General features: G+C 30.2%; 1 protein-coding gene across 2 annotated transcripts; it reads left to right on the forward strand.

Annotated features, from left to right (window-relative positions):
- Positions 1–2,778: 2,778 nt before the first annotated feature.
- LOC105790987 (hypothetical protein) lies at positions 2,779–6,319 on the forward strand. Of its 2 annotated transcripts, XM_012618808.2 has the most exons (9): positions 2,779–2,984; positions 3,064–3,185; positions 3,286–3,395; positions 3,583–3,778; positions 3,880–3,972; positions 4,325–4,384; positions 4,508–4,582; positions 5,554–5,634; positions 5,806–6,319. In XM_012618808.2, the coding sequence occupies exons 1-9, from the start codon at positions 2,912–2,914 to the stop codon at positions 6,148–6,150; spliced, it is 1,155 nt and encodes a 384-aa protein (XP_012474262.1). In that variant the 5' UTR covers positions 2,779–2,911; the 3' UTR covers positions 6,151–6,319. The 2 variants fall into 2 exon arrangements, with proteins under 2 accessions (XP_012474262.1, XP_052476285.1); XM_052620325.1 differs by lacking the exon at positions 2,779–2,984 and having other exon boundaries at positions 3,058–3,165.
- The last annotated feature ends 5,675 nt before the right edge of the window (positions 6,320–11,994 follow it).

Genomic DNA, 11,994 nt, shown 5'->3' on the forward strand with positions numbered 1-11,994 from the left:
TTAAAAATTTTAATTTTCCATTGTGCAATAAATCCATTTTCAAACTGGGATTTTTTCCAACACTGAAACACACACATTTCATATATCCTGCTGAGATGGGACTATTACCTCAAAATCCTATCCTGTAAAAGTTGGGTTTTGGGGTGATTTTGCTTTATACAATTACGGGTGGAAGTCTACTTAGAGGTTTCGGTCGACGACCGTTATGACATCATGGGTTAGAGTATAACTGGAGAGCCAATTGATGATCTTTATGTGAGCACAAGCTCAAACTTTTTGGATACTCGAAGATGTTGTTTATAAATACCATATGGAGTTTGAAAGTTTAATTTTAGGGAAAAATTGTAGGGCTTCCTGCTATAATCTGAAGGCTGACACCGCCGTGGATGCAGGAGGACTTTCAGGCAAGCAACGATTGTTACGGTGGAGTAAAGGTGACGCTCCTTTCAGGACGACAACTATTGTCGTTATTAAACAACCCATTAATAACTACAACCACTGTTGCACAACCTGAGTTTGACCTTCGCTGAAACATCCACCCTCCACCTAAGAGCCCTCTTGTGTCCATCTCAATGTCAGCCTTCAGATAAGAATGAAAGGTTAAAGATACTAGTTGCCTAGAAAGAGACCTCAATATTATATATGGTATATATAAGGCATCATTTGTGAGTATCCAAAAAGCTTGAACTCGTGACCGCATAACAACCGTTAACTAGTCCCCAGTTATACTCGAACTCGTCCGCATAATGGCTACCGACTGGGACCTCCACTTAGACTTTGACCCGTGACCGTATCAAGCATTGTCACTTCGAAACCTAACTTCCATATGATGAGTTTCTAAGGTAATGACCCTATCCCGGCATAACATATGAAAAGTATGTGTTCTGAGACGCGTTATCTCATCCCGACCCCTCAAATCTACGTATAAACTTTCACGGTTTCACTCTCAAAACCTTCAACCAATAAAATCCTAACCCTAAAAAACCCTTAAAAATCGGTGGTCAAGGAGAGAGAGTGTGAAAGCGCGTCCTGCTAGACATGCTTTCACACACTCTCTCCAAAATTGGCCTATTTTTCCTAAATCTTGAAAAAAACGATTTATTTGGCCAATTAAAAAAATCAACATATATTGCCTATTTAACAAAAAAGAAAACTAAGAACCCAAAATCATAAATTGATTTTTTTATTGTAGATTATATTAAAACAAAAAATACATGAATATTTAATATATTTAAACATTTTTATCAAATATTTGGATATCACTCATTTTCTGGCTCACCCAAGATACCATCTTAAAAAATAATTAACGATGTTAAATTATTCTCATAATATGTGAAACTTTAACTATCACTTTGATAAAGAAAATATATATGTATCAAACTAAGAAAAGCTATTTAAGTTCTGATATTAAATTGATAAAGAAAATATATATGTATCAAACTAAGAAAACCTATTTAAGTTCTGATATTAAATTGTATATTACTATAGTATATCTCTTGAACATATGGACGCGAAATTTACAGAAATAATATTAAAATAATAATTTATCACTCAAATAATATAGATTTACTTTTATTTACTCACATAATATGTTTTAATAATAAAAATAATAATTTGAGTTTCTCAATGACCAAATTGACTTGAAATTATAATTTTAAAAATAAAAATTATGAAAAATAAAAGCTCTTTAAAATTTTAAAAATTAAATAAAATATAAAAAATTCTAAAATTTAATGTTATCTAATCCAGACCAAACTAATTGGATAAAAAATTGGTTGAGTTATAGAAGCTAGCTAAAAACTCGATTGCACTAATAGTTGTACCAATTTCAAACTGGTCTGACAAATTAGTTCCCATAATCACTGGCCTGATCGGTTCAAAGCAAATAAATTATAAAAAATTAAAAATTACAAAATTGTAAAAATCAATTCAACTATTTGTTTAAATGATCTTTTAGCCTGGGGTTAAACAATCCGTACTAGTTCATGGGTCAACTAATTTTTAAAATTTTTAAACTTTTTAGCCTTGAACATTTACAATAATTTTCTATTAATTTGGTCCATACTCTTTAAAAGTATTTAAAATATTTTTTCATATTTTAAAAACATAAAAGTTTAAAATTATAATTTTAAAATAAAAATGAAAAACTCTTTAGAATTCAATATTAAAATGTTTTAAAATATAAAAAATTCAAAATTCATTGTTATAAATACCGAACTAGACCAGTTGGATAAAAATCATGGGTCAACCAATTTTTACCTTTCATTAGAACAATACCCCAACCAATTTTCTGGTCTAATTTAGTTTAGATAATATTGAATTTTATAATTTTTATATTTAATTTAAAAAATAATTTTAAAAGTTTTTATTTTCATAATTTTTATTTTTAAAATTATAATTTTAATATTTTACTTTTTAATATTAAAAGAACAATTTAAGTTTACTAATGTCGAAATCAGCATCAATTGGAGACCCAAATTATTTTTTACTATTTCAAAATATATCATTTGGGTAAATAAAAATAGATGTATATTATTTAAGTAATAAATGATTATTTTAGTATTATTTCTGTAAATTTCCCAAGTATGGACCTTTGTCACTTAACACGGTCTAAATTGGATTGTAGTAACAGTTTCCAGGGGCTAGCCATGGCCAAGGGAACATAAACAACAAGGGCCTTGGATCATTATTTGCGGGCTTACAGCAGTTCTCTGTTTGATCCAATTTAAAAATCCATGCCATACTATCCCAATTCCCAAGTGCCAACCAAAATTAAAAAATAAATAAAGTAGAAGAAACTTCAAACTTGTTTTTTCGTAAGCTAAAACCCTACTCAACCCAACTGCAGCTAGCTATACTTGGACGAAAGAGCAGAAGAAGAAATACTACAAGCACTAATTACACAAAACCCATGTCCTCCACCCGATACTCCATCTTAGCATTGGCACTTGCTACTCTGTTTTCTGCTTCTTCAGCTATCTCCTGTATCATCTCTCTCCACCCCCTTTTTATTCTTTTTATTTAATTTGTATCAATGGTGGATGTTGATATTCTTTCTTTCAGTTTATATATGGAAGAAAAATTTGATAGAATGGGATTCAAAGATGAAAGAGCTTCAAAAATCCCTCAATTCTGCTTTGGAAAAATGTGCTGCTGAAAGACAAGGTCGGATTAGGGCTCAACAGGTTCTTCCTTCTTTCTTTTATTGTTTTTATTCTTTATGATGACTGTTAGTTTTCTTTTGGTTTTGTTATTTATTTGTATGAAAAAATCCAACATTTGTAGGCATTGAGGAAAGCAGTAGTCGCTCAACCACAAGCCAAGTCTGAGAATTTAGACATACCATCGTATCCAATGGCACCTATTGGTATCGTTCAATCTTGTTTTTCTACAAGGTGATTTCCAGATGGTGCTTCGTTTAAAAAAAATTTAATGACTGATTGGGTAAATAACATTTTTTATTCTGTTCATAGAAGCTATGCAATAATAACGCTTGCCTTGGTAAATAATCTGATTGAAGCTTACTACTAATTTATCTTTGCTACTCAAGAAAGGTTCCAATTGCTTGTAAAATTTATGTAGGAATGGAACCCCTAGGCAACCTCTACTTGTCCCTCTTGCTAGGGCATGTTTGGTTTTTGATTCAACTAGAGTGCCTCCAGCATCACTTGAGGGTCTCGAGGAATACTCTCATTGCTGGATTATATATGTATTTCATTTGAATACAGATCTGGAAAAGTTATGGAAGCATCCATCTAAATCAAAGTTTAAGGCCAAGGTTTGTGGAACTATAATAATGATATATGTATATTCCTTTCTATCTTTTATGGAACTTTCTTATCATCCTTAGACTTCTATGGAAGGTTGGTCACTTAATAGGTCAGAGTTCCAAGATTGAAAGGAGGAAGGCTGGGAGTTTTTGCTACACGATCTCCACATCGACCGTGTCCTATAGGACTTACTGTAGCAAAGGTATGGAGTCATGTACAAATGTGTTATTGTTGCAACATGTTTACCTATGATTTTTTCTTCAATATATCTAATGGAAGTTTTGTTATCAACACTAAAAGGAGGATCTTTCATAAATATATTCCAATAGCACTTTTCTTAAGGGCTAGTGTTTACTTGAGCTCATAACATTTTCATGTCTCAATTGGCAAAATACATTTCTCTGTTAAAAGAAGCCTTTCAATGTCAATATTTTTGTCTGCCTTGAGTAAATTTCTGATACATCATGGAGGATTTTGGTGAAGCATTGTCGGGATACATGAAATTTGAAATCGAGAGAGATCACTTTAGAACTGATATACTCTTTATATATTAGGTGGAGGCAGTACAAGGAAATATGCTTCTACTCTCAGGAGTAGATCTAGTTGATGGAACAGTAAGCTCACATTTCCTGAACTTTACTGGGAGCTATAATTGGCTTTTTCCGCTTTCCTGTTTTTATGCATTTTCTTGACAGCTATGAATATAAATCATGCTTCATGTATGATTTTGTTAACAGCCAGTGCTGGACATCAAACCGTATCTTCCATATTGTGACAGTATTGAAGGAGCAGTTGTACCTAACTGGGTCATGGTATTTTCTCTTTTATTGTTCTTTAGCTTCCTACTTTATTTATGTATGTGTTAAGAAATATTGTTTTGTTTATTTTATTGCAAGTCTTATTCTTGAATAACACAACTAAACTGATTCATTTTCTACTAAATTTAGTTTAGACCTGATCATGTGGCCTAGCCCGAAGGCCCACCCGAAAAGTGAGAGAGTTTGGGTAAAAATATAGGCCCGGAAAATGGGTTAGGAAAAAAAGATAAGGCCTGTTTAGAAAATGGGTCGGGCCTCGGGTCAACTTTTTTGGCCCGGTCCAGCCCAAATTTGAAAAAAAAAAGAGCTGCTGCTATTTATTGCCATTTCACTATTATATTGCTACTATTTTGTTGTTATTCTATAGATATTGTATAACTCTTATTTTATTGTTAATTTTACTACTATTTTAAAAGTATTTGCTTGTTAAGTTGCACCTGTTTTAATGTTATTGAAGTATAAAATGTTTTTCATTTATTTTTAATTTATTGGGAAACTTTTATTTTAATGTGTTTAGTGTAGTTGATGTATTATATTTTTATATAAAAAATAATATAAAAAATTTTAATACGTGCGGTCGGGCTGGGCTTGGGTTGTAGTTTTTCTATCCGGGTCAGGCTTGAGCAAAATTTTTAGGCTCATTTTTCAAGCCAGGCTTATAAAATGGGCCTGAAATTTTATTACAGCCTGGCCCATGATCACTTCTAATTTAGTTTCTTAAAAAAATAATATATAATGCTGTAACTTATTCCTCGAATGAGATATTGTCCATTAATTTGATAAATGCATACACGTTCGTCATTATTTCATTCTAGCGTCTGCCTTTTACCCTTTAGCTGCTCATTGAGAGTGTAACTGTCAGCAAAATATGCCACTTCATACCTTTCCTTTCCATTCCATTCCATTCATCTCATTATGTGCATCTGCCCTCAATTTTTTCTGAAGTATGCATAAATTTTTGTCAGTTGGATAGTATGTTGTCAGTGGCTTCCGTTGGCTTCTCTAATGACTTCTCTTCCTCACTCCTGGACTGCTGGAAATCAGTGGTAAGCATGCTGATGTGTTTCTATAATTTTAAATAGGGCTTGATGGTGTAGCATCTATGCGACAGCCAATCTGAAAGGCTTATTTTGTTTGTTTATTGTTTTGCCCGCAAGACTGCTTTGTTTTTTTGGTAGGAAACTATTTGTTAATCCAAAAGAATTTGTTTGTTACAGGAGAAGAAGTCCCTATATTCTTCACCGGATGAGCTCAAAAGCTTGGTAAAACAAGCCCTTTCATGGGATATTCGTTCGGTATCTCAACGAAACCGACCTCATAATAATCTCCTCAAAATAGGAAGTGGTGATGCCTCTGATAATGCTTCAGATTTGGATGATTCCCGAGATGGAGAAGCTTCCGGAGAGTTAATTTATCACCTGATTTTGGATGGAATGGATTTCTCTTACAAGATTGATGGCAATGGCAATGTGATGGTGAAGGAAGTCCATATTTCATCTGCCATCTCCTTTGGTAATGAAAAACGTTGCAATTTCTTGATGTGGAAAGACAAGCATAAATAAACTGTTTGCTTTCTAAAGCCTGACATTATTCCTATTCTCACTAATGTTAATTTTGTTGGGACATTTTCTTTTTCTGATGCTGCATAAAACTAAGAATGTGTTGTTTTTAATTACCGACTGTCTTTCAGCTTTGAACTTGACAAGAAATATGATATGATTCAACAGATAATACTTTTTCTACAGTTTGAAGCTAATTAATGATAGGATTTTAGATGGAGTCATTTACATTTTACAGGAGATGGAGGGTCTTTCTTTGTGGCCAAGAAAAAAAAAAGGAAAGAGATTTTAAGACCCTCCAGTGGATCTTCAAAGGCCTGTCAATGATGTCCTTTGAAACAAGTTGACATGGATCTGTGCGAAACCATGTCCTTCACATGAACCTCTTAAATGCCAATTTGTTGGTGGATAAGTGTTACTTAAATTATACTATTTTTTTAAGTTGGTATTTAAGCCTTTTTTTTTCAGTTACCTAAAGTGATATTTAAATTATATTTCATTTCTTAAATTATCTCCATAGTTAAAAAGAACTTTTTAGCTAATCATTTTGTGATATGTGGTGCTTTTAAATTAAAATTAAAATTAAAATTAAAATTAAAAGAAAGGAATTCAGTTATAAACAATTAAATTTAATTAAATTGAAACTGTTAAAAAAAACTACTCCCCTTTCTCATTAGTCTTTCCTTTTGGGAAATGTTAACCACTAGGTTAACTTGGTTGACGAACAACATGGTGTAAAATCAAATTTTAACTGAAGTAAGCGAGTGAGAAAAATTGTCGGTTTGTAAAAAATTTTATGGAAAATATTTTTTATATTTTTTTTTGTATTTGTTTTATAGAAAATAGTTTGGTTAATGGAAAATGACTTACAGGTCAACGTAAAATAAATAACTTATCCTTTTGAAAAACGTAAGTCACCTTTTGAAAAACGTAAGTCACTTTTCAAAAAGAGTTCATTTATAAATAATTTTATTTTATATAAAATTAACTTAAATTAAGCTTAATATTATTATATCGATAATAATTTTATTTTTAAAATATTTAAAATATTTAAAATATTAATATAAAATATTATATTTTCAATATTATTAAACATATATTTAATTATTTATATTTAATGATATAATAAATTATTAATATAATTAATATAATTTATTATTTTAATAAATGATTTAATATTTCAATTTAATTTTAATAATAAATTTTAAAAACAATAATTTTAAATAATATTCTTCATTATTGAAAATGTTCAATATTAATATTTTAATAATAAATATTTATTACAATTATAAATATATTAATAATAAATGTTTTGTAGTATAAAGGTTAAAATATGTCATAAGTTTATGTACTTTTCACGAATTTACAATTTAGTTTTTATACTTTTATTTTCAAGAATTTTGTCCCTTTACTTTTTAGATTCGAAAATCAAGTTCAATTGTTGACATTATTAAATTTTTTTATCAATTTTGTTGATGTCACATTTTAAATAAAAAATACCCACTTGATAATCATGTAACTAAAATTGACGTTGTAATGAACTTGAATTTAACAAAATATTTGCAATATATGCAAAAATATGTAAAATATGACTTTATAGATGTAAAATAAACTCAATTAAATAATGAAAATATAAGAAAATCTCAAATGTATGTTTGTTTCATTGAAAATAGTTTTTATAAAATATTTTTAAGAAATATGTCAAACAACAGAAAATAGTTTACACAGATTCATTCAAACACTAAAAAATATTAACTTTTCCAGGAAAATAAGTTATTTTCTGGAAATCATTTTCTGTGAAACAAATAGACCCTAAAAGACAAATATAATGAAGTAAGGTTCCATTTGTTTCAACGTAAAAGTTTTTACAGAAAATATTTCCAGCCTTTTCCGATGTTTGTTTCATGTAAAATAGGATGGTCAACGTAAAAAGTTATCCAATCAACATATAATTACTCTCTTTTTCCTGTAAAATGTCTTACCATTTTTTTTATAAGACATTTTCTAAATTGATAAGCCTTTGCTCACTATAACATCCCTATACCCGACCCAGACATCAAGTCAAAGCACTGGGATGTTACATTCTCTACTATATTTTAACTTATCCCGAAAATGCTCCAGAATCTTTTCGATTACTAGTCCGAGAATTATAATCTTTGGCTCTAGAACTGAATCATTTCCTTGTATCTAAGAAGAACTTCCAGATTAATAGGAAGGAAGCCTAATCAGAATGAATCAGAATTTTTCTTCTATGATAGACCGATATAAACATCAACTCCGAATTGGATCAGTTTCTCCCCAACAAATAAGTGCTTGGGCCAAGAAAATCCTACCTACTGGAGAAATGTTGGAGAGGTGACAGAACCCTATACTTTTCATTGCAAAACCTATAAACCGGAAAAGGATGGTTTATTTTGTGAAAGAATTTTTGGACCTATAAAAAGTGGAATTTGTGCTTGTGGAAATTATCAAGTAATTGGAAATCAAAAGGAGGGCTCTAAATTTTGTGAACAATGCGGAGTTGAATTTGTTGATTCTCGGATACAAACATATTAAATGGGATACATAAGGTTGACATGTCCAGTAACTCATATATGGTATTTGAAATATCTTCCTAGTTATATTGCCAGTCTTTTAGACAAACCTCTTAAAAAATTAGAGGGTTTAGTATACTGCGATATGTGATTTGATCGAAATTATTATTTTTACAGATTAGGAATGAAAAACTGTCATCCCATTCAATTGAATTGGAATGCCCGGGATCTGATATGTCTCTTGGGAAAAGTAACATGAAGCTAAAAAATATGGCATATTCAATACTCCCAAATAAAAAAGGAATTGGTCTATGGTTGAGTCAGTAAAAATAAATAACTAGGAATTTTGAGTTGAACCTCGTGAAAAAAAGACTTTTTTTTTTTTTGGAATTAACCGTTCTCATTTCTTTTAGTTCTTTTAGAAAGAAATGAAATTATGTTCAAGGAAACAAATACGTCATGGTTGCAGGAGTTTATACATCGCATATAGGCTTAGGTTTTAAGTTAAGGGCATCGTGGTATAATCGTCGAGGTACCACAGGACCTAAGAGATCGAATGGAAGGGTAAATATTTTTTTTATAAATTTTCATAAAATTTCAATTTAGTCCCTTTTTGTCATAAAAATTCAATATTCACTAATTAATCATTTTAAATCAATTTTCTTTCTTGTTACACTTTAATCACATAATATATCTCAATATCTTGTTTCACATATCAAATTTCTATGTATTTCACTTCTATTATTTCATCCACATATTTTCTAAAGTTTAACAATTTAGTACTTGTCCACAATTTCAATTTTACAATTCTTTATGCATATTTCATCATCTCATAAAAATTCATTAAACTTTAGTCATAATTTCTTATTCACATATGTTAAGTATGACTCCTATTTCAGTCAAATTTGATAAATAACCTTTTGGTTAAACTCTGTTTATTTGTTTCAATCAAACTCTGATTAGTCTAAATTATTTTATTATTATTTGACCTATGAATTTATCCTATAAATAGACTCTTTTACAACCTTAGAAAATACATCCATTAGAGATTAGAACTCATAACAACTTTAGAGAATTTTGTATTTACGTTTTGAGGGTTCTTTACTTTCGGGTTTTCGGGGTTTAGTTTTTAACTCCATCTTTTGTACTCTTCCTTCTTTTGCCATTATGGTAAAATTATCTTTGCTCGTGATTTTTTTACCCTCTTTGGAGGGTTTTTTCCATGTTAAATTTGTATTCAATTTCTCAATTTTTTCGCTATTTTTACTTGTTCGTTGCTTAATTGGGTCAATTCCCAACAACATATTAAATTGTTTCACACTTAAACTTTTGTACATTTTTCTATTTAGTCTCTATTGCCATGTAATTTATTTTTCACCATATAAACACTTTAATCAAATAATTCATTATAATATCTTATTTCACATAGCAAATTATCATGCATATCACTTCTCTTCTTTCAATTATAAATTTCATAAACTTTACAATTTAATCCTTAACATCATGAAAATTCATTGTTTAATATAATTTCACTCTAACATAACTTTGTTATCAATTCACTACTTCATTTAAACTCTTTATCATAAATCTCAAATGTATGTTTGTTTTATTGAAAATAAATTTTATAAAATATTTTCAGAAAATCTACCAAATAACAAAAATATTTTATACAAATTCATCTAAACATCAGAAAATATTAACATTTTAAAAAAATTGTTATTTTTCGAAAACCATTTTCAATGAAACAAACGGAACTTAACTTCTTTTTTTTTTTCACAAAAATGAAAAAAAAATGAAGATTTACTTCTCAATCTGAATAACGCGGTTCTATTATACGTTTGTGGAAGTGATATGAATCAACCCATCAGCGCTATCGTTGGCCAGGATAACATCATTGTTATGAGAATTTCAATATCAGTGTTACTGTCTGTTAGGATAGGAAGGAAAAATGTGCGACTTGTTTTGTGCCAACATAAACAACTACGCCTGCCTACCACAACAGAGGTTTTAATTGGCAATTTGGCTTTTTTTTTTTTTTTTTTTTTACTTTCCATTTTTTTATCTTGAAAATATGTAGCAAAAATTCTATACTTAGTCCTACCTACAACATGTGAAGACTACTCAAAGAGAGTGTTTCTTCGAAAGGTAAAAGCCAAAGAAGAGTCCCATGATATTTGGTATTATCATGAAATAGTGATAATGGGAAACAACAACAATCAACTCATATATATATATAAATATAATTAGGTACAAATATTAAAATTGCGATAAGTGGTGTATCTATATTTTTTATATTTAGATAAACATTTGATTAAATAAAAAATTAATTAGATAAATTATTCATTTGATTTAACTTAAATATTAATTTATTTTTTATATATTATATATATTATTATCTAGGGTAAATTACACCAATAGTCACTTAATTTTGGGTAGCTGACAAAACAGTCACTCAACTTTCGAAAAATAACAAAACAGTCCTTTTAACCATTTTCCGTTACAGACATAACGTCTTCTCTTCTTCTCCTCTCTTTTTTTTTTTAACTAGTCGCCGTCGTTCATGGCCTTCTTTGGCCAATCGTCATCACCAAATGGCTCCTCTTTGCCTTTTCTTAGATCTCACTTCAGATTTCCCAATAGGCCTTCAAAATCCCAATATTAAGACCTTAAAGCTTCAAATAAGGCTTCAACAGATCTTCGTCGTCCACTGTCTAATCACCACCATCTTCCGACCATAGCTTTTCTTTGACCAACCATGACTCTTGACCACTCAGATCATCAAACTGGTGGCTTGAGTTTCCCAACCTGCAAAACCCGAAATGGGTGTGGGTTTCTTCTCTTTTGATTCTCTTCTTTTTTAGTTTTTTTTTTTTTACTTTTCTCTTTTGATGCAGGCCAATTTGGAATTCTTGTTCTTTTTTTGCTGGTTTGATTTTGGATGCTTGCTATTTGGTATTCTTGTTTTTGTTGATTTTTGTTGTTTTGTTGTTGATTTTGATTTGAAGCTTCATAACATTGCCACAAGCAGGAGCTTCGACCAAATTGATGCCGATGAACGGGCTGTAATGGGATCTCCCTTGACGTTAGCTTAGGCAACCGTTTTGATGCATTTTGCCAACGATTTTCAATTTTCACTACCATGGAAAAAAATCAAACTTCATGGTAGCTAAGAACTTTTTCAGGTTCCGTCTGCCAAATTTTTTTTTCCCATTTTGGGCCCTAGTTTTAGGCAAATTTTGGGTAAATTCCATGTTAATCTACCAAGTCAGCTAATTGGGTTTCCAACGTGGCAAGTTAACTGACCACATCAGCT

Source organism: Gossypium raimondii, chromosome 8, assembly GCF_025698545.1.
Source record: "Gossypium raimondii isolate GPD5lz chromosome 8, ASM2569854v1, whole genome shotgun sequence".
Lineage (NCBI taxonomy): Eukaryota > Viridiplantae > Streptophyta > Magnoliopsida > Malvales > Malvaceae > Gossypium > Gossypium raimondii.

Bases quoted from the DNA above. Each gene is read 5' to 3' on its own strand.
- LOC105790987 (XM_012618808.2), top strand. From the start codon at position 2,912: ATGTCCTCCACCCGATACTCCATCTTAGCATTGGCACTTGCTACTCTG. The intron at 3,779-3,879 runs GTTTGTGGAACT...GTCACTTAATAG, and splicing joins AATCAAAGTTTAAGGCCAAG to GTCAGAGTTCCAAGATTGAA. The intron at 4,583-5,553 runs GTATTTTCTCTT...AATTTTTGTCAG, and splicing joins TTGTACCTAACTGGGTCATG to TTGGATAGTATGTTGTCAGT.